Here is a 21410-nt window from a genome sequence, read left to right as displayed (position 1 = left end):
AATAAATTTCATATTAAACAAAAATAAAGAAATGAACAAGGGGCACCCGGGTGGCTCAGTCAGTTAAGCTCAGGTCATGATCTGACTTAGGCTCAGGTCATGATCTCATGGTTCATGAGTGTGAGCTCCGCGTCAGACTCTGTGCTGACAGTTCAGAGCCTGGAGCCTGTTTCAGATTCTGTGTCTCCCTCTCTCTGCCCCTCCCCTGCTCTTACTCTGTCTGTCTCTCTCAAAAATTAATAAACATTAAAAATTTTTTAAAAAGAGAGAAAGAAATTAACAGGGGGTGCCTGGGTGGCTCTGTCGGTTAAACATCCAACTCTTGATTTCAGCTGAGTTCATGATCTCATAGTTTGTGAGATCAAGTGCCTTGTTGGGCTTTGTGCTGACAGCGTGGAGCCTGCTTGGGATTCTCTCTCTCTCCCTCTCTCTCTGCCCCCCCTGCCCCCCCCCCTTCTCACAAAATAAATAAACATTAAAAAGAAAGAAAGAAAGAAAGAAAGAAAGAAAGAAAGAAAGAAAGAAAGAAAGAGAAAGAAAGAAACAGATTCTTGCTTCCCTGAAGCATAAGGTCAAGTTAAGGAGACAGCTAAAACTCAGGATCAATAACTGGACAACTGATAACAAAACTGTATGGACTAAAAGCCTAAGTACAGGAAAAGTCTGGTACATTTAGGAGATCCAGAAGATCAGGTAACAGCGTGTTATCTTCAGACTGAGTGCCCAGAGATAAAAGAGCACTTCCTGATAGAATCTGGAACCCCTTAGAGGGGATGTGACTGTGTGTTCATATGGGGTGGAGTTCTGTTGACTGGGGACTAGTTCTGTATCCTTACTAATCACAGTGGCAGGGAAAGCATGGCAACATGAGCAATGCTGGTAAGTCTCTAAAAGGGATGTCTCTGAGACTTTTAGCCCCCCCCTACATAAGGCAAACCTTTCAGCTTTCCAGTCTCAACAGATCTGAGTCATTCAGGGATACCACCTATGGCTTTTATGTTATTCATGCCCTTTGTTTTCCTTTTCTCTTCTTCTTCTCCCCAACTCCCATCCCCACTGTATGCCAACTGATCTTTGAGGATAGGACAGAGCCCCCTTCATAAGACAAGTGAGACAACTAAGAAGGAGGAAGAAAAATGCAGATTGGGCCATCATGTGTCATGTCTCCTCCAGGGAGAAGGCTAGCATGAAGTTTGGGGTTATCCAATTATTCCTTTTGTTCCCAAGTTAGTATTATTATTGTATGGAATAAATGTTGAAGGCCTTCCCAAATTATTAGGAAGTTACAAAGCAAAACAAGTAAGAAGGGGAATATATGGAAAGACTTGTTTCTATACCCCATTAAGACAGTCTTGTTAATGGCAAACCCTGTCATAGTCAAGCCCCTTGTCACCAACAGTGAGTGTAGCTATGGGACACAATCACTTGGGAAATTTCTGCCAAACTCCACTTTCCTGCATTCAGAATGTCTCAATAATCTTATTAAGAAATCCATGCCATTGAGGAGGGCACCTGTTAGGATGAGCACTGGGTGTTGTATGGAAACCAATTTGACAATAAATTTCATATTAAAAAAAAGCTATGAATTGGGATCCTAATTAAAAAAAAAAAGAAAGAAATCCATGCCAGTCTTTATCAGTGATGAACAAACAATTGAACAAAAACTCAAAAGATTAAAGATTTCTTGGAAGAACAATTCATTTAACTTTTATAGAACTTAGACATTATCCAAGCACTTTTACTGGCTAGGGGAAGAAAGATGAAAAGACAAAGTTCCTCCTCTCATAGGGCTTAGTCTACTGAGAAAGACAGATACATAAATGAAATAAATGCTGTTTCAATAAATGAAAACAGCAACTGGTTAATTATAATAATGGGAGATGTAAGTAATGGTGCAGGGGAGGTAGTGATTGATTTTACCATTTGCTTGGTTCACCAAGGTTATATGTTAACCAGTTCTTGACGGATGACTAGCAATTTGCAAAGCACACAGGTTGAGAGGACATTTCAGGTGCTGTGAATATGGTAACAAAGACATGAAAGTTGGAAGTGAGAGGACATAGCATGTGCAGGAAATCACAATATTTTGGCTGGCAAATAGAAGGCAGTATGGTATGGTGTAGTGGGAGATGATGCTGGCAGAGAACACCAAATCCAGATATGGTGAAGCCTTATATTCTCTAGGATACTGAGGAGTATTTGAAGGGCTTTAACAATAACAACATTGGAAGATTATGGTGCCGGTGTGTGGAAAGTGCTTGGAAAGGAAACTTAGGGAGATCACATAAGAAACTGATGCCATAAAGTCAAGGTGAGAGATGATGGGAGCCTGAAATTAGACAGTGTCTGTAGAGTTGGAGAGGAAAGGATAGATTTTAGAAATCTGTAGGAAGAGAGACCACATAACATGGTCCTCCATTGCCTATGGGAGTGTTTGAGAGGGAGAGAAACAGAGCAAAGGAGGAATCAAAGATGATTTTCAGGGGGCCCCTGGGTGGCTCAGTTAGTTAAGTGTGTAACTTTTGATGTTGACTCAGGTCATGATCTCACAGTTTGTGAGTTCAGGCCCCACACCCAGCTCCATGCTGACCATGCAAAGCCTGCTTGGGATTCTCTCTCTCTCCCTACCCCTTCCCTGCTCACACTCTCTTCCCCCTCTTAAAATAAATAAATAAATAAAATTTTCAGAAAAAGATAATTTTCAGGCTTCTGGGGTGCCTGGGTGGGTCAGTTAAGCGTCTGACTTCGGTTCAGGTCATGATCTCGCAGTCTGTAAGTTCAAGCCCTACATCAGGCTCTGTGCTGACAGTTCAGAGCCTGGAGCCTGCTTCAGATTCTGTGTTTCCCTCTTTCTCTGCCCCTTCCCTGCTCATGCTCTGTCTCTCTCTCTCAAAGGAAAAAAAAAAGATGATTTTCGGCTTTCTGATTTAGACATTTGAATGAGTGGTGGTTCTGTTAACAGAGATTAGGAATAAAGGAAAAAGCAAAATGATCAGATCAGTTTTGAAAATGTTGAGATTGAAGTTCTGCTGGATGTCCATGGAGCGATGTCCCATAGCTCGTTGGATATTTAGAACTAGAGCCAAGGAAAGAAGTCTGGCCTGAAAACATAAATTTTGGATTATCTATGTGGAATAGATGAAGTGGATCAGGAAATGATTCTAAAAAGAAAAGCAGAGGTCTCTCTAGCAAAAGGCAAGAACTGACATCAATTCTGTTACAATAGTGTTTGATTGTCTGGGTTCCTATTTCTATTTCTATTACACAAAGACAATAACCACCAAGTGTTGTCAGGAAAAGTGATGGAGGGGATTGTTTAGTTTTCTTATATTATCATAACTGCACTCCAGCAATTGTGAATGGCACTGACGATTCTCACCAGACATCTAATAGACCAAGAGATAGGATTAATATAGTATCTATGTTGTTCATTTTATAAGTCTTTTATTATAAATTTTGGGTACACAATGGGGAAATTCTGAGCATTGGTAAAACAACTGGATTATTCACTAGTTGAATATTGGGAGTTAAAGAGCATAGAGAATGAGTTAGAGCAAACTTAGAGGGGTCACCTAGTCCACCTATGGTCGCTCTGCTTGGCTTTGTGATAGTCAACATTCATCTCCTCAGATTAACTTAGGCAGCACAATGATCAAGCCCTAGAGGAGTAATAAATACTTTGCATGACCAAATAAGTATTCAAAAAAGCTTTTTTTGGGCCCAAATCAACAAGTTGAAATTCAACTGGAATAAATGTAAATTCCTACCCTTGGTTTCCAAAAAATGACTGCATAAATAAAGGATGATGGAGTTAATAGTGTAATGTGAGAGCACCCAAAGCTAATTTCATGTTTGGCCACACTAATAGAACATACAGTATGGGCAAAGTTGTCTCATGTTCTTCCCTGGGAAGCGTGCAGAGTACTTGGGTTGTAGGTGCCACTCTAGCCACAGAGCGAGGACCCAGATAGAAAGGAGGCCATGTGATGAGCGGCTGAAGAATTGCTTAGTGACAGACTAGCCAGAAGGGTCAGAGGTGAACAGAAGGTTGTGATGTTTTTATGAATATGGAAGCACTGTCCCCTTTAAGAGGATTTAGATGAATTCTGTTGAGGTTCAGAGGGCAGAATTTCTACAAATGGAAAGAAGATAAAAGAAGGTGGTTTACAGTAGGAAAATCTTCCTAAGCATTTCATCTCTTCATAAATGGAATGGGTAGCTCTATGAAGCGGTGAGCTCCCCACAGCTGGGAGTATTTAAACAGAGTGATATTGCAGAGAAGAGTCCTGGAGAGAGGGAAAAATCAAGTTAGATGACCCTAAAGGTCATCAAATTCTGAGATTTGACCATATGACATGATCCATTCTCTTGCTTTGTTGTCTCATCCTGAATGCAACCCTGGTTCATGAGGTGTGTGTGTGTTTTTTTTTTCTCCCCATATAGAGATAATCAGTTCTACAAACCTTATAATTCTGCTAGAGGATGAAATCTTTGCCGATTTTTTCAATACATTTCTTTCTCTCCCGGTAAGTATTCCCAGAATTAAATTCAAATGTTTCAGCAACAGCTGAATAGTGAATCTCACTGAGCTGAGTGCATTTTTAAAAGAATAAACTTCTTACTAACTCAAAACCTATTTTAACTTGAGCAAATAAATATAAACAGAATCTCCTTTAAAATCTCTAGGAGCTTCCCATTGTTGATAAATCCCAACTCCTCAGCTTCCTTAATTGCCTTTGCCTGTCCACATTTATTTCCCATAACATCCTCTGGTACCCAGTGCTGCATTGATAGCAACTGTATCCTCATAGAGTACACCTGGCATTTTCTCACCTCTGCACCCCTTCTTGGCTGTGTTGTTAGCTTTTATAGTTCCACCTACGAAAGTCTTAACCATTTTTCAAATCTCTGCTTAAATCCTGTTCTTAAGAAATTCCTATCTTCTCCTAATTAGAACTTATTTCTCCCTGCCTCGTGCCCCTTGGCACTTTGCAACCCTCTTGTGTTGTACGTGTGTGTGTCTCCTACTGAACTGTGAGATTGTGGATTCCTGCAGGACGAGGACCATGGATAATTTATTCTGCTCTGCTCCTCTCATCAGGTGTTTGGCCAGAGCAATTGTTGAGCTGTTGACTGAAACCAAACATATATTTTCTCAACCTTTGCAACTAAAATAAATCTCGAATGTCAAAATACTCTTAGAGCCAAACCTAGACTAATCCCACATCTTTTTTCATTTAAGTTTTTGGTTATATTTTAAGGTTTGTGCCTTATAAATTGTGGCTCAGTGTATCCTTTTCCATAGAATACCACCTATTAAAGTGTGAAATTCATATAACTGGGAAAAAGCCACTGTGTACTACCCTACAAAATTTACTGGGTAGTTAGTTACTTTGTGCCAGTCAGTGGGCTTAGTACTGGGGATGCAAATATTAACGATGCTATCACTGTTCTCAAGAAATTACTAATGTGCGAGAGCAATATTTAAAGTGAGTGCAAAAAGGGTCGTGGGTGACATGATAGGAATGTCTAGAAGGCACTGGAGTACAAGTGCATCAGAAGGAGAGACCACTTCTACCTGGTAGGTCAGGAAAGACTTCAATGAATATGTGACACAAGCCAAGTCTTGAAAGAAGACAATGTAGCTGCCAATTGGCTGGGGAAGAAAATGGGGAGGGAAATGTGGATAAAGAGGTAGGAGGAAAAGAGGTATGAGGAAAAGAGGAGATGTGGATAAAGAGGTAGGAGGTAGGAGGGTCGATTATTAAGATGCAAAGGACTTATAGACAGAACAGAGTAAGTAAAGGCACCAAGGAAAATAATCCCACGGTACTTGGGGAGAAACACTAAGCAACTAAGGCTGAAGAAAAAGTTGTGAGAGGCAGACACAGCAAGAGATAAAACTGCAGGACAGGCTAAGCCAGGCCTCTCAGAGCAGGCGGGCCATGCTTAGGAGTTTAGACATCATCCTGAAGGTCATGGAGAGCCATTGAAGGGCTTCAAGTAAAGGAGTAACATTATCAGACTTTCATCTGTGCAAATTATTTCTGTAGAAGTCTGACCACAGGTTTGGCCATTAGGGGACCATAACAGAGGCGAGGAGAGCAGTTAGGAGATTGTTTCAGTGGTGTGGGTTTAAAGGCAAGAAGATAAAGAGAATGGAACAAATTAGAGAGATTTTTAATAAAGAAAAATATAGGACTCTGTCACTGTTTGAATGTCAGGGAGAGGTGGTAACAAGAAGGAAGGAGTCGGATGCCTGGTGGAAGGTGGTGCCACTGTCTTAATGAAAGGTTGCAGAAGTAATCTTGGGGCATTGTAGTTAGTCAATTTATCAACACAACTTAAGCAGTCTATAATAATGTTCTATAAATGGCGAGAATGATGTGGGAACTAGAATCCCAACCAAGAATGTAAGAAAGTCTTAGCCATTTAGGTAGCTGTGGTTTATTTAGAGAGACAGTATTAGTTTATGTTGAATACTGCTGTCAATTTACAAATTTTGACCATTAATTTCTATAAACATCCTGTGAGATAGACACCAGAAGTTCAATGACTTTCCCAAGAACACATGGAGAATCTGGGGAAGTCTTAGAGCTCTCTAAAACTGGTATGTTTTCCACATTGGCCTCATGCCCTCTGTGGTGCAAAGATCACATGGTGAAACTGCTTCCATGCACTACTCCTACAGAATCTCATGACTCCTTAGTCCCCCCATACATCTCATAAAGGCAACTTCGCATGCCAGACAGGGCATGTCATGTCAAACCCTGAGTGCAGACCAGTGAGGAGTCACTAAGGACTGAGCCTCCTTCACAGGCTGATATTTGTAAAGTACAATCAGTACCACTGCCTTCTTTATATATCTCATATCCAAGGACAAAGGGGACAGAATGAGAGAGCCTCAGACTGACAAAATTGGGGGCTGACAGTCTTGGAGAGATGGAGGCTGACATCATGTTCTAAGAGCTCAGCCAGGAGTTGAGACTTCAGCCCCTCTTTTTTCACAAATGATGTGGGGATACTTTGAGACATGTTGGTACCTATGTTGAGACTGCTAAGCTTAAATACCTACAAACATAGAAGCCCTTGCCCATCAGTCTCAAAGCTGGTTGCCAAGGTCACAGTCCCTTCTCCAAGAAAGTAACCTAGAATTATTTATAAAATTTGGACATTCTTAATACCACCACTAAGAAATTTGTACCTCTAACCCTCATATCCTTAGGCCCCTCTACTTTCTCCAGTTCAAGAGCTTAGGCAAATCCAAAGCTGTTTCTCTTTATAAAAAATGTTTCCAACCTTTGATCTAACTCTCTAAACCCATGCAGAAGTGAATAATGTAATACAAAAGTAAATACCTTTTAATATAATGCTTTGGCCTTTGTACACAGGCAAGATAACTTCCAGGTTGGGTCAGAGTTGACCCCAAAGATCAATGAATCTGCAGTTTAGTCTATTTTAGGTGTTTTTCTGCAAGGCACGTTGATTTAGTGGAATTAATTTATGAATTAATGTCTCTTAGAATAGGAAATCAATGGAACCCCCTTCCCCTGAGCTGCAGTTGGACTGGGACATATTTATGAAGAGAAGTTCTACCCCTCTGGCATTTCCTAGCTTTCTTTTGCAGGTCTTTGGTCAGACACCATTTTATGCTGTTGAAAATTCACAGTGGAACTTGTGGCCAGAAATACCTTATGACGTGGTAAGATTCTTGAATGGCAGAGGGTTTGGGATAGGGGGAGAGGGAGCTAAATTTGAAGTGTGGCATGAGAGATGGAGAGGTAAAAGGGAAAGGAGGCCCAGAGGGTGACTCTGGAAGAAACTATAAAGCAGGTGAGTAGGACAAACAGCATCAAGCCAGCATAGACCTTTCTCCTTTTTGTGTTTTTACCACTTGGACAGACAATTGTTGGTGAATTCTCTCCTCTATCTTCTAGTCCATGGCCAGCAAATGATACCATTTTTCATGTACACTGTGATTATTGGGTAGGAAATGCTTGGAACACCATTTAGAAGAATTCTGGGGCCATACATAAGCAAGAAAGAGTCTGAGAATTGATTGGCAATGCCTGCCACAGGTGTGGGGTAGGAAGTGGCAGTGCATGGTCCACTTAGTGATTATTTGCATTATAAGTTATAGATAAAGATAAGGTACCACTATGCAATTCCTAAAGACTATCCTACCATTCTCCTTCAGAAACATGTCTTTCTCCCAATATTTTTTTTCTCTTTATAACTGTCTTCCTTGTCCATTGTCTTTCTCTTCTCCTTTTCCTCCTTCTTGTTCTCCTTTCCTACTGTGTAGACCTTAGACTTATGCATGCTCTACCAGTGGCATGTGGGATCAGAAAGATCACTCTAAGCTACACTCACAACAGATTTTATTTTTCTCTGAGACCTGAAGAGCTGAGAAGACACTCCACTCTGAGTCTTATATTTGATTTCCCTAGAAAAACCCTGAAACGTATAATCCTTATTTTCTTGAAAAAGAAGAAATAACCACCAACACTACAGAAGTTATAAGAGGTTACTATGAAAAATTATATGCCAAAAAATTGGACAAACTAAAAGAAATGGATAAATTTGTAGAAGCATATAATTTCCAAAACTGAATCAGGAATAAATAGAAAATCTGAATAGAACAATTACTAGTAAAGAAATTGAATTGGCAATCAAAAAACTTTCAACAAACAAAAGTCCAGAACCAAATGGGTTCACAGGCAAATTCTACTAAGCATTTAAAGAAGAGTTAACACCTATTCTCCTGAAATTATTCTAAGAAATAGAAGAGGAAGGAAAGTTTCCAAATACCTTTGTTTCTACAAGGCCAGCATTACCTTGATACCAAAAACTAGACAAAAACACTACAAAAAGGGGGAATTACAGGTCAATATCTCTGAGGAACATAGGTACAAAAGTTCTCAACAAAATATTAGCAAACTGAAATCAGCAATGCATTAAAAGGATCATTTACTGTGACAAATGGGATTTATTTTATGGATACAAGGATGATTCAGTGTTTGCAAATTGATCAACATGATACACCACATTAACAAAATGAAGGCTAAAATCATATGACAATCTTAATAGATGCAGAAAAAGCATTTGACAAAATTCAATATCATTCATGATAAAAACCCTCAATAGAGTTGGTTTAAAAGGAACATACCTCAGGGACGCCTGAGTGGCTCAGTTGGTTAAGCAGCCGACTTCGGCTCAGGTTATGATCTCGCGGTCTGTGAGTTCGAGCCCTGTGTCGGGCTCTGTGCTGACAGCTCAGAGCCTGGAGCCTGTTTCAGATTCTGTGTCTCCCTCTCTCTGACCCTCCCCTGTTCATGCTCTGTCTCTCTCTGTCTCAAAAATAAATAAAACGTTAAAAAAATTTTAATAATAAACAAAAGGAACATACCTCACCATAACAAAGGCCATATATGACAAAACCACAGCTAACATCATACTCAATAGTGAAATCTTGGGAGCTTTTCCTCTAAGATAAGGAACAAGACAAGAGTGTCCACTCTCACCACTTTTATATAACAGTACTGGAAGTTCCAACCACAGCAATCAGATAAAAAACAAATAAAAGGTATTTAAATTGATGAAGAAGTAAAACTGGCACTATTTGCACGTGACATAATACATATGAAGCCCTAAAGACTCCCCCCAAAAAATGAAATAAGTCAGCTAGAGAAAGATGTTATATGTTTTCACTCATATGTGGAACTTGAGAAACTTAACAGAAGACCATGGGGGAAAGGAAGGGGGGAAATCCTTATAAGCAGGTAGAGAGGGAGGCAAACCATAAGAGACTCTTAAATACAAAGTACAATCTGAGGGTGGATGGGGGTGTGGGGGAGAGGGGAAAATGGGCGATGGGCATTGAGGAAGGCACTTGTTAAGATGAGCGCTAGGTGTTGTAGGTAAGCAATGAACCACGGAATCTACCCTAAAAACCAAGAGCACTCTTAACACACTGTATGTTAGCCAATTTGACAATAAATTATATTTAAAAAAATGTTAGAAGTAATAAATAGATTCTGTAAAGTTTTAGGATACAAAATTAATAAACATAAATCTGTTGTGCTTCTGTACACTAATAATGAAATAGCAGAAAGAGAAATTAAGAAAACAATTGCATTTACAATTGCACCAAAAAGGATAAGATACCTAGGAAGGAGGTCAAAGACCTATACTCTGAAAACTATAAAACACTGATGAAAGAAATTGAAGATGACACAAATGGAAAGACATGTCATGTTCATGGATTGGAAAAATTAATATTGATGAAAGGTCCATACTACCCTAAGCAATCTACAGATTCAATGCAATCTGTGTTGCAAAATACCAATAGTATTTTTCACAGAACTATAGAAATAATCCTAAAATGTGTATGGAACAACAGGAGACTCCAGAAAGCCAAAGCAATCTTGAGAAAAAAGAACAAAACTGAAGATATCACAATTCTATATTTTAAAATATAAAGCTATAATAATCAAAAAAAGTATGATACTGACACAAAAATAGACACATAGGATAGATCTATAGGTCTATCCATAGAAGATAGAGCACAGAAATAAACCCACACTTATATGGTAAATTAATCCATAACAAAGCAGGGAAGAATATACAGTGGGGGAAAAGATAGTCTCTTCAATAAATAATGTTGAGAAAATAGAACAGCTACATGCAAAAGAATGAAACCGCTTTCTTACACCATACACAAAAATCAGCTCAAAATGGATTAAAAACCTAAGTGTAAGACCTGAAACCATAAAAATCCTGAAAGCAAGCATAATCAGTATTCTCTTTCACATCAGCCTTAGCAACATATTTATGTATATGTCTCCTCAGGCAAGGGAAGCAAAAGGAACAATTAACTATTGGAACTACCCCAAAGTAAAAACCTTTAAAAAAATTTTTTTATAATGTCTATTTTTGAGAGAGACAGAGCATGAGCAGGGGAGGGGTAGAGAGAGAGAGAGGGAGACACCGAATCCAAAGCAGGCTCCAGACTCTGAGCCATCAGCCCAGAGCCCCATGCGGGGCACAAACCCACAAACCATGAGATCCTGATCTGAGCCAAATTTGGACGCTCAACCAACTGAGCTACCCAGGTGCCCCCAAAGTAAAAACCTTTTGCACAGCAAAGGGAACCATTGGGAAAACATAAAGGAAACCCAGTGAAAGGGAAAAGATATTTGCAAATGATATCTATAATAAAAGGTTAATATAAAAAGATATAAAGAACTATATAACTCAACACCAAAAAAAAAAAATCCAATTAAAAATGGGCAAAGACTTGATTGGACATTTTTTCCAATAAAGATGTACAGATAGCCAACAGACACATGAAAAGATGTTCAATATCATGAATCATAAATAAAATGCAAATCAAACCACAATGAGACACCACCTTAGACCTGTCAGAATGACAAGAAATAACAAGTGTTGGTGAGGATGTGGAGAAAAGGGAACCCTCATGCACTGTTGGTGAGAATGTAAATTGCTGTAACCACTATGGAAAACAGTATAGAGATTCTTCAAAAAATTAAAAATAGAGCTACATAAAATCCAGTAATTCCATGACTGGGTATTTACCCAAAGGAAGTGAAAACACTAATTTGAAAAGATATAGACACCCCTATGTTTATGCATTATTTACAATATCCAAAATATGGAAGCACCATAAGTATCATCAATAGATGAATGGATAAAGAAGGTGTGACACACATAAACACACTGGAATATTACTCAGCCATAAAAAAGAATGAGATCTTGTCTTGCCATTTGCAACAACATGGATGGGACTAGAGGGTATTATACTAAGTGAAATAAATTAAAGGAAAGCAAATACTATATGATTTCACTTATGTGTGGAATCTAAAAAACAAAACAAATGAACAAATAAAAGCAGAAAAAGACCCATAAATACAGAAAACAAACTGGTGGTTGCCACATGGGAAGTGGATGGGGGGGGGGATGGGAAAAATGGGTAAAGAGGAGTGGAAGGTACAGGCAAAAAGAAAAATTTTATGTTTTCCCTTCTCTGGTGGCTCAATCCCTCAGTGATTCAACCTATACTCTAAATGATGTTAAGTGTGATGTGAGTCTTTGTGTATGGTTTTTTAAAAATATTTGTTTATTTTTGAGAGAGAGAGAGCATGGGGGGGGAGAGCAGAGAGAGAGAGAGAGAGAGAGAGAGAGAGAGAGAGAGAATCCCAAGCAGGCTCCATGCTGTCAGCACAGAGCCTGATGTGGGGCTTGAACTCACTGTGAGATCATGACCTGAGCCAAAATCAAGAGTCAGATGCTCAACTGACTGAGCCACACATACACCCCTTTGTGTGTTTTTGTACATGTTGTACATTTGATATGGGTAAGGAACTTGTAAGAAATTTTAAGTGTGCTTACAAAGAAGCAAATTGAATAGAGTTGACTTGACACCACAGACCAAAATTTCTTCTGCTTCTCTTCTACCTAGCAAGACTTAGATGTTTTCTTAAACAATTTGACCCAGGAGTAAGGAAACATTTTTGATGAAAGACCAAGCCTTTTCTCTCCTACCAATTCATTCACTCCTTTGGGAGCCTTGGCTCAAGGCTTCACTCCTCTTAGATACTATTTTTAATCAGCACACCTCCCCTGTGGGCCAGGTACTGCAGGTGTGAAGTTATTTATTGCCTCTTGCTAAGCTGCATTTCTTAGCATTTCAGTTCCATTTCTCTTTTCTGTTCCCATTTTGTTTGCACTCTAGATTGCAAAGTACAAAGGATTATTGACCTGGTTGGAAAAATACCGGTTACCTTTCTTCTGTAAAACCAACTTGTGTTTCCATTACATTCTCTGTCAAGAGCTCATCAGTTTCATTAAGTCCCCAGAAGGAGGTAAGCATGAGGGTGTGTGTGTGGAGAAATATGGGAAGCCGGTCTGTATAATGGTCCTGTTCCTGTCAGTCCTATAGTAATTTACAAATACTGGCCACCTTTGTAGACTTAGATGTGAGAGTGGCCCAGCTTGTAATGCAGCAGTAGGTGAAAGCTTAGGCTGAAAAAAAAAGCTTAGGCTCTAGGTACCTAGAGCAATAAGCAGGAGTCAGATAGGTTGTATGTGCTATTTGTCTCACTGCAGCCAGAAGTGAGAGAGTTACTGGTGGACACAGAACATGGCAAAACTGCCTAAAATATATTCAGAATCAAACATAGCTCACCACCTTCATTAGTACCACCTGGTCTAAGCCACCACAATTTCTCACCTGGCTACTGAAATCATCTCTTAATTAGTCTCCTTGTTTCTGCTCTTGTTCTCCTGCTCACAGCAGCCAGAGAGAGCCTTTAAAACAAAACAAAACAAAACAAAACAAAACAAAATTTTTTTGAGAGAGAGTGTGAGCAGGGGAGGGGCAGAGAGGAGGGAGAAAGGGTCCCAAGCAGGGCCCGCTCTGTCAGTGCAGAACCCAAAGCAGGGCTCAAACTCATGAACTGTGAGATCATGACCTGGGTTGAAACCAAGTGTTGGAAGCTTAACTGGCTGAGCCACCTAGGCACCTGGAGAGAGCCTTTTAAAACTTAATTCAGATCATGTAACTCCTCTATTGGCTGCTCCCTACCCCCACCAATGACTCCCATCTCAGTGTGAGATCTAATGCCCCTATATCTCTAGGTCTTCAGGATCCTCAAGATGTGGGTCCATTACTTTTAGGACCTGATCTCCTCCTATTCCCTCCATTGCTTACTCCATTTCAGTTACACTTGGCTTGCTTGCAGTTCCTCAAAAATCCTGCCTTGACACATACTCATTTCAAGGCCTTGCACTGGCTATTTACTCTGCCTGGGGTGCTTTGTCAATATACCTACATTGGCTCCCTCTCTCACCTCTTCAAATCTCTGTGCAAATCTCACCTCCTCAGAAGAGGCTACCCTGATGACCCTAATGCCACTCATTCAACTCTTGTCCTAACACTCCCAACCCCCTTTACTCTCTTTTACCTTTTCATTTTTTCCTGTAGTGCTTATAACCTTCAACCTTACTAGATAATGTACTTATTATGCTTATTGTTTATTATCTGTCTACTTCACCAGAATGTAAGCTCCTTGTGGGCAAGGATTTCCTGTTTGCTAATGTATCCCAAACATCTAGAATGATACTAAGTAGTAGACATTTAACAAATATATTAATAATATATATTTGTTAAGAGAATTAATTAGTAAAATTGCCATCTAGGGTTGAATCAATAATTTGACTCTCAATTCAACTAGCCAAAGGAAACGGTGTTCCACCTGGGGAAAGTTGAGATTCAGGAGACTTACATTGAGTAAAATGTAACAAAATACCCAATATATTCATCTCCTTTCTTCAATATATATATATTGGGAAAATTGGATTGGCAAAATCACTGTCAGGTGGGGATTATAGAAGGCAAAGAGCCTTGGGTGGTGCCTTTGATCTATGGATTATACTCTGCTTGTGGGTCCCTCATATGATGCGTGTCACTACAGGGTCTATTTCCTGCCTTCAGAAGTACTGCATACTCCTACCCCAACTCGTCTAAATGGCCACCATTTTTCCTCACTCACCCTGAGTGAATGGGGGTCTAGCTGTGTGCAAGGCTGAGAGAGGGGCTGGGAGAAGAGCTCATTCTCTCTTTCTTACCATGGATTTTCCTGGCAGCCAAGATGTTGAGATGGAAAAAAGCAGACCAGTGGCTACTCCAGAAGTGCATTGGTGGGGTCAGAGGGATGTGGCGCTTCTGTACCTACCTCAAAGGCAGTACAGGTAGGTTCTTGGAGTTGTTTCTGGAGTCCTTGCAAGTTCATAACAGCTTCCAGGATGACCCAGAGCACTTATTGACAATAATGTATGCATATGGGAAATAAGTGTTTTATACTGTAGTTTGTGTAAAAGTCTTTGAAAATAGGTCCACAGTGTAGGTTAGGGCAAAAGTAAACAGAGTCCTTTTATTTTGTTCATTCATCCATCCATTCATCTATCTATTCACTTAACAATGTTGAGCACCACTGTGTGGAAGCCACTGTGAATAAGAGCCATAAATCTCCACTTCATAAAGCTATCACAATGGTGGGGAAACACACAAGGAACACATAAATAAACAAATCCCTATAGCAGAAGTGTTCACATGCACTGCTTTCTGTTCTGTTGAGTCCAGTGGTTGATGACTACTGGGAGGTGAGCAGCCAGCACTAGCTGACACTCCAGTTCAGCAGCATTAATTTTCATCCAAGGACAAGCCCTAGTTTAAGGGTGAAATCCTGGATTTCCAGGGCGCAGGTAGGGAAGAACTAGGCAGGCTATCTTTTAGTATGTCACTCAGACTTTAACCCTGGCAAAGTTGTGACACAGGGAATGTAGTCTTTGGCATCTTTGGGTTCTATTATTCCTTCTTCTGGTTTTTCTGGGTCCATGATATGGGAAATGTTTTTTTTTCTTCTCATCTTCATGTTTTGGATAAATTCAAGTGTCTCATGATCCATTCTCACAGTCTTTCAGTTTTCTCTAAAGCAACAGTTTTCCTCACAACGACAAAAGTCACACAAGGTCCCTATCCATTAAGTCCCTTCTCCCCATGCCTCCATCTGCCCCCACATTACGACATCACTAGGGATGATGCCTGAAACCAAAGAAGTGACTAATGGTACTATTTGAGGCAATAGAGCAAGCTGGTGGTGGGGAGTGGTATTAGCTGCTACACCCAGATGTAACCACAGAAGGGGCAACATCGGGGTGCAGCGCTGTGCTTGCCCTGTCTAATCTGTAGGTGAAGAGCTGCTGGATTTCTGGATCCTTGCTGAGAAGATCTTGAGCATAGATGAGATGGACCTGGAAATGAGAGACCACTATCTGTCCCTCCTCCTTGTGCTGAAGGCTACCCATTTACAGGAGGGCTCAAGAGTAGTGACTCTCTGCAACATGAACATCAGTAAGAATTATAAAGCATATCTGAAGTGAAATCACTGGGGGATGTAACCAAAAAAATCAATCATTTTGTAGGCATCTACCCTCTCCATTTTCTGTGTATCAGGGATGTCATGGGAACCCTTAACAGGGAAGGGTTGCAAGAGTCCAGTTGTCCTTAGGCTGGTATGTGCTTCTTGCTGAGATATTACTCACCAGTGTAGGTTGGCTAGAAGGAGTGAAGACGAATTGGGACAGTGTAATTAAACAGCTCCTGCATCTTCTGAGATGGCATGGCACCTCTTTTTTAAAAACTGAGATTCCCTAGAACAAACTAGAGCTCACAGGCAAAACACAGTGCATATAGCCTGTGGACTAAGAATGTTTTAGTATTTTTAAAGGACTAAAGAAGAAGACTGTGCAGCAGAGACTGCATATAACTCACAAAGCTGAGGTTTACAGGTTTGCCAGCCTCTACTCTAGAACATCAGATTCATCAAAAATTATTTATTTATTAATTAAGGAGACATTCCTGACCCAAATATAAATATGTTCCAGAAGATTTGTGTTTTGAGATTGGTCACACTCCTCTATTGATAGAGATCACTGAGAATTTATTACATTAAAATCAGAGCTAGTAATGACTCCTTCAAATTATCCACTCTAAACCCTTTCCTCCAGGTAGATCTGACTCTGAAAAATCCCACTCATAGATACATGCCTCCTATTCTTAAACATATTTTCTTGTTCATTTTGCTTTTCTTTACTGTAACATCCAATTGTCCAAAAAATAATTCAATGAATCCCATAAACTGTATTATTTATGTGGGAGAAAGGGAAGGTAATCAGAAAAAGGGGTCACCATTCCCTGAGAAAATCCCTAAAATGTGTTTACTATGTATTTGTCCTGTCCATACACCAGGGTTGCATGAAGAACAAATGAAATGCTATACATAACAACATTTGGAAAACTTCAAAAAACCTCTCCCAACATCATTATCATCACTACCACTAGATCATTTTCATCCTTCGTGTCTTTCTATTATTTCCAGAGTCCCTTCTGAACCTATCCATCTGGCATCCCAACCAATCAACCACCAGGAGGGAGATTTTGAGCCACATGCAGAAAGTGGCTCTGTTCAAACTTCAGAGCTATTGGCTCCCCAACTTTTACACCCATGCCAGGACGATTATGGCCAAAGTGGAATCATGCCAAGGTCTGCTGCAGGAATATGAGACTCGCCTATGCAGTGTTTGCTGTACTCACATAGGAGAACTCCCTGTAAACATGAGCATCAAGAAGTGCCACTACCCCCAGAAGCGGTACTCAAGCAAGACGACCAAGAGGAGGATGTGGCAGTTGACAGACCATGGCTCTACTCTGGAAATAGATACCAAACCAGAAACCAACATTACGCCCCTCCAGGAGATGTGTTCTCAAGTTAAGGACACATACAAATACAAATATACACAAATGCCCTCCTTGAAAGTGACGTCTTCAAAGGAGAGAATAATCAGTTCCCAGGAAAAGGATATTCTCTGTGCTGGGAAGTCTAACATGAAGAAGAAATCCAAGAGCCACCTCCACATGGAGGGCCTCTTTGAGACAACGTTCTCTACACACATGAGGACTGTCACCCCTAGCATCAATCACTGCCCCCAGATGACAATCAAGAAAGTCATCAAACAAAGCATTTCCTTAGGGTACACCCACTGGGCCTTGTGTGCTGATGACTGTGCAGGGCGTCCCTTCCGGCACTACCTGAAAAAGCAGAATTTGAAAGTGGAGATCCAACTCCTGGACCTCTGGCAGGACCTGCACCATTTCCTCAGTGTCCTGTTAAGTAACAGGAAGACTGGGAATACTGTCTTTCAGCACATGCTGGGCAACAGAATTTGTGAACTCTACCTGAATGAACAGATTGGTCCATGCCTACCACTAAAATCCCAAACCATTGAAGGCCTGAAGGAGATGCTGCCTTCTGGGGATGTAAACCCCTGGATTTCCAGAGCCCAGAGGGAGATCTGCAAGGTAGGCCTTACCTGACAGAAATGGTTTAGTATCTGGAAGATTATGTCTGACTGAACAAAATTCCTATCTGGTCATCTATGCTGGTTAAGTTAATGATATAATTACTCACATCACTCTTCACATATTGAAGAGTTGGTTGATCTCTTAGGAAAAAGCTATGCAAGTTCCCAAGAACAAGCCAAAAATCCTTTAAAAAATCTTGATATCACCCATGACTTACCTTTCTGTCTCATACCCACGTGTAGTCTATTGGTGAATCCTGTTGGCTCAATCTTAAAAATATATCTAGAATCTGGCATTCCTCCCCTTCTGTGTTACAACCACGCTTGCCCACGTCACATCCAGTGTCACCTGGATTACTACAGTGGCCTCCTAACCGATGCCTATGGATCTGTCCTTGGTCCTAAGCAGGCTCATTTCAACTGGCCATGGTGAATCTGCAGAAACATAACTTGTGTAATTTAACTGAAAATAAGTAAAAGGAAGTGAGTGAGGACCTTGAAAACAGATGGCTTTCTGTCTTCAGTAAAATCCAAAGTCCTTGCCAAAATGACAAGGCCTACATAATCTCTCCTCTACCTCCCCTCTCTAGCTTCATCTTCCACTGCTTCTGTGCTCATCACTCCGGCATTCCAGACACACTGTCAGCTCAATGGTGGTGCTCCCACTCTGTATAATGTGCAGATGTTCACGCAGATGAGCCCCCACTCCTTCAGCTGTTTGCTCAAGTCATCTCAGTGAGGCCTTCCTTACCCACTTCATATAAAATTTCACCCCATTCCCATTATACTTTTCTCCTTAGCACTTATTATTACCTAGATCCATCCATCTTACATACATACATACATACATCATTGTATGAGTGTCTGTATAATACACATATAATCCTTAAAATGTACATGTATGCATATATTATATACATAAACTTATTTTGCTTATTTTCTTTCTCCCTATGAGGGCAGAAATTTTTATCTGTTTCACTAGTACTGTCTTCCCAGCATCTAGAAGAGTACCTTAGGGTATTGTATCCAGTGCTTGATAGTGTTGATAGCATTCATGCTCCACAGACATCTGTTGAACCAATAAGTTCCAGTTGACAATGGCCCCTCTTTTGTCCAGGACTATCTTTTCTAGTTGGAGACAACTAGTTTCTATGAGAATTCTGATTTTCATCCAGCTCTTCAACCATCCTCCAATTATCCAATCAACCTTTGTGAAGTGCTGATAGCATGCCCACTGATATGTCCATTTCCTGACTTCTGACTCACTGATGTGGAGACACAGTCTAGGAAAGGTTTTTAGAGTCCTGGGTCTGTCACTGTTTGGCTATGTGGTATTGAACAAACTCCCAAGTCTAAATCCTTCAATATCCCTAGGTCTCTTTGTCCTCATATATAAAATGAAAACTGGGAAAAAAATCATATTTTGTAATTGCATTTGTGGATTTAATAAGTTTATAGATACATTAAGGATACTATACTAGGGGCGCCTGGGTGGCTCAGTCGGTTAAGCGGCCGACTTCAGCTCAGGTCATGATCTCGCGGTCCGTGAGTTCAAGCCCCGCATCGGGCTCTGTGCTGACAGCTCAGAGCCTGGAGCCTGTTTCAGATTCTGTGTCTCCCTCTCTCTGACCCTCCCCCGTTCATGCTCTGTCTCTCTCTGTCTCAAAAATAAATAAACGTTAAAAAAAATTTAAAAAGAAAAAAAAGGATACTATACTATAAAAGGACATAGGTAGAGAAGTGGATGTGAACTTGGAAGACAGAGCATAAGCTTAAAAATTGCCTTTGCTTTAACCAGAGAGGAGAGGATTGCGAGCATGTGCTGAAGATGACGGGAGTAAGGAGTTCTACAGACACTGGGAAATATGTACTATTGGTCCCTTTATGTACTGCTTTTAGGATGGAACAGGAGAGTTTACCAAGTGATGAACAAACTGAATTCTAAAGGAAACCCTAATATATTCTAACAAAAATATATATAGAAAAAATATATAATAGTAGGTCAAATTTTAAAAGGTAATTATAGGTTTAATTATTGTTTTAGTAAGTTTTTACTTTTTCCTATTTTTTTGCTGCACATCTGACTATTTCTTCTAATGGAAAGTGCCCTATTAAACATTGTTTGCTAAGATACCAATTAGATCACTTATTCACCAGTTTTTAGAGTCATAAATCTTTTAAGATGGAAGGGATTTTAATAGGGTACTCATTTCACACATGTTTATTATTCATATTTAACATATATATTTAGAGCTTATCCATTGGTCAGTCACCTCATATTACATTATGTATTGCTAGTATTCAATCACAGAGCATAATTTTCTCAGGAATATACTTCACTCCTGTTTCCCAGGAACCCAGGAGATCTGATGAAATTACTAAAACTTGTATTCTTAGACTCACCTTTTGGCAGCATGACTGGAGCAGTTTGTAAAGACAATATTACATCATTTAAAAATTATTATTGGTGACCCATTCCCTGCAAAATAATGCCTAGACTGCTTAAGGCATTCGAGTGGGTAGTCCCATCCAATCTTCTCTGCCTTATCCTTTGCCACTGCCCCACCCCGTACTCTTCGAAGGATGCTACAGCTTAGTGATGCTGGAGTACTTACCATTTTCAAACATGTCCTTTCCAATCTCTGTGCCTTTGCTTAAGTTCTTCCAACTGCCTGGAATGCCCTTTACTCAACTTCCCTATGGTAAGTTCCTACTTATCCTGCAAAATGCAAATTCCTTTTTAAGTTTCTTTGCCTTTATGAAATCTTTCTGGATTTCCTGGACTCAAAAGAAAACAAAAAAAAAATGTTCCTGCCTCTCTGCTCCCAGAGAACTTTGTTCACACCTATATTGTAGCATGCTATCCTATGCTATTCATCATGCTAGAAGATGAGCTCCTTGGGAACAATGCTTGTAGCATATTGATCTGTATATTCTCAGTCATTTTCACAATGCTTGACAGATAGGAGACCCTCAGAAACTATTTGTCACATAAATTAATGAATGAAGGTGAGAGTACAGCCAAATAAACCTAGTTGAACACTGACTTATAGGTTTTTTGTTGTTACTGTTTTTTGTTTGTTTCTTTTAATTTAATGAAATATTCTGCACAGGTGGGTAGGGTCTTCAAATGGGAAATATGAGGAGAAGACACTTCAAAAGAAGATGTTTTGTTCTCAGGACCATTTGAGAATCAGATGAGATGGTAATTTATTTAGAAAAGAACAAGGAAATGTGAAGATTTCTTTTTTTCCAGTTTTTAAAAAATTTTTAAATTAATTTATTTTTTAATTTACATCCAAGTTAGTTAGCATATAGTACAACAATGATTTCCGGAGTAGATTCATTAATACCCATTACCCATTTAGTCCATCCCCCCTCCCACAACCCCTCCAGCAACCCTCTGTTTATTCTACATATTTAAGAGTCTCTTATGTTTTTCCCCCCTCCCTGTTTTTATATTAATT

General features: G+C 39.9%; 1 protein-coding gene across 13 annotated transcripts in view; it reads left to right on the top strand.

Moving 5' to 3' along the window:
* Positions 1-801: 801 nt before the first annotated feature.
* Positions 802-21410, top strand: part of RGSL1 (regulator of G protein signaling like 1) — a 203461-nt gene continuing 182852 nt past the window's right edge. For 10 of the 13 annotated variants that reach the window (XR_006214097.1, XR_006214094.1, XR_006214093.1 and 7 more), the window contains exons 1-7: positions 802-879; positions 4444-4526; positions 7628-7702; positions 12755-12884; positions 14668-14772; positions 15773-15934; positions 16962-17941. Coding sequence is in view for 5 of the 13 variants with exons in the window: in XM_042976600.1 (XP_042832534.1) it covers positions 867-879; positions 4444-4526; positions 7628-7702; positions 12755-12884; positions 14668-14772; positions 15773-15934; positions 16962-17941 (1548 nt within the window). In the remaining 8 variants the exon portion in view is untranslated. Of the gene's footprint in view, positions 880-4443; positions 4527-7590; positions 7703-12754; positions 12885-14667; positions 14773-15772; positions 15935-16961; positions 17942-21410 lie in introns of all 13 variants that reach the window. The other 3 variants (XM_042976598.1, XM_042976597.1, XM_042976599.1) reach the window with 3 other exon arrangements.

This window comes from Panthera tigris, chromosome F3 (genome assembly GCF_018350195.1).
Source record: "Panthera tigris isolate Pti1 chromosome F3, P.tigris_Pti1_mat1.1, whole genome shotgun sequence".
NCBI classification, from domain to species: domain Eukaryota; kingdom Metazoa; phylum Chordata; class Mammalia; order Carnivora; family Felidae; genus Panthera; species Panthera tigris.
The sequence above is the reverse complement of the archived record's forward strand: the minus strand, read 5'-3'. Positions and strand labels throughout refer to the sequence as shown.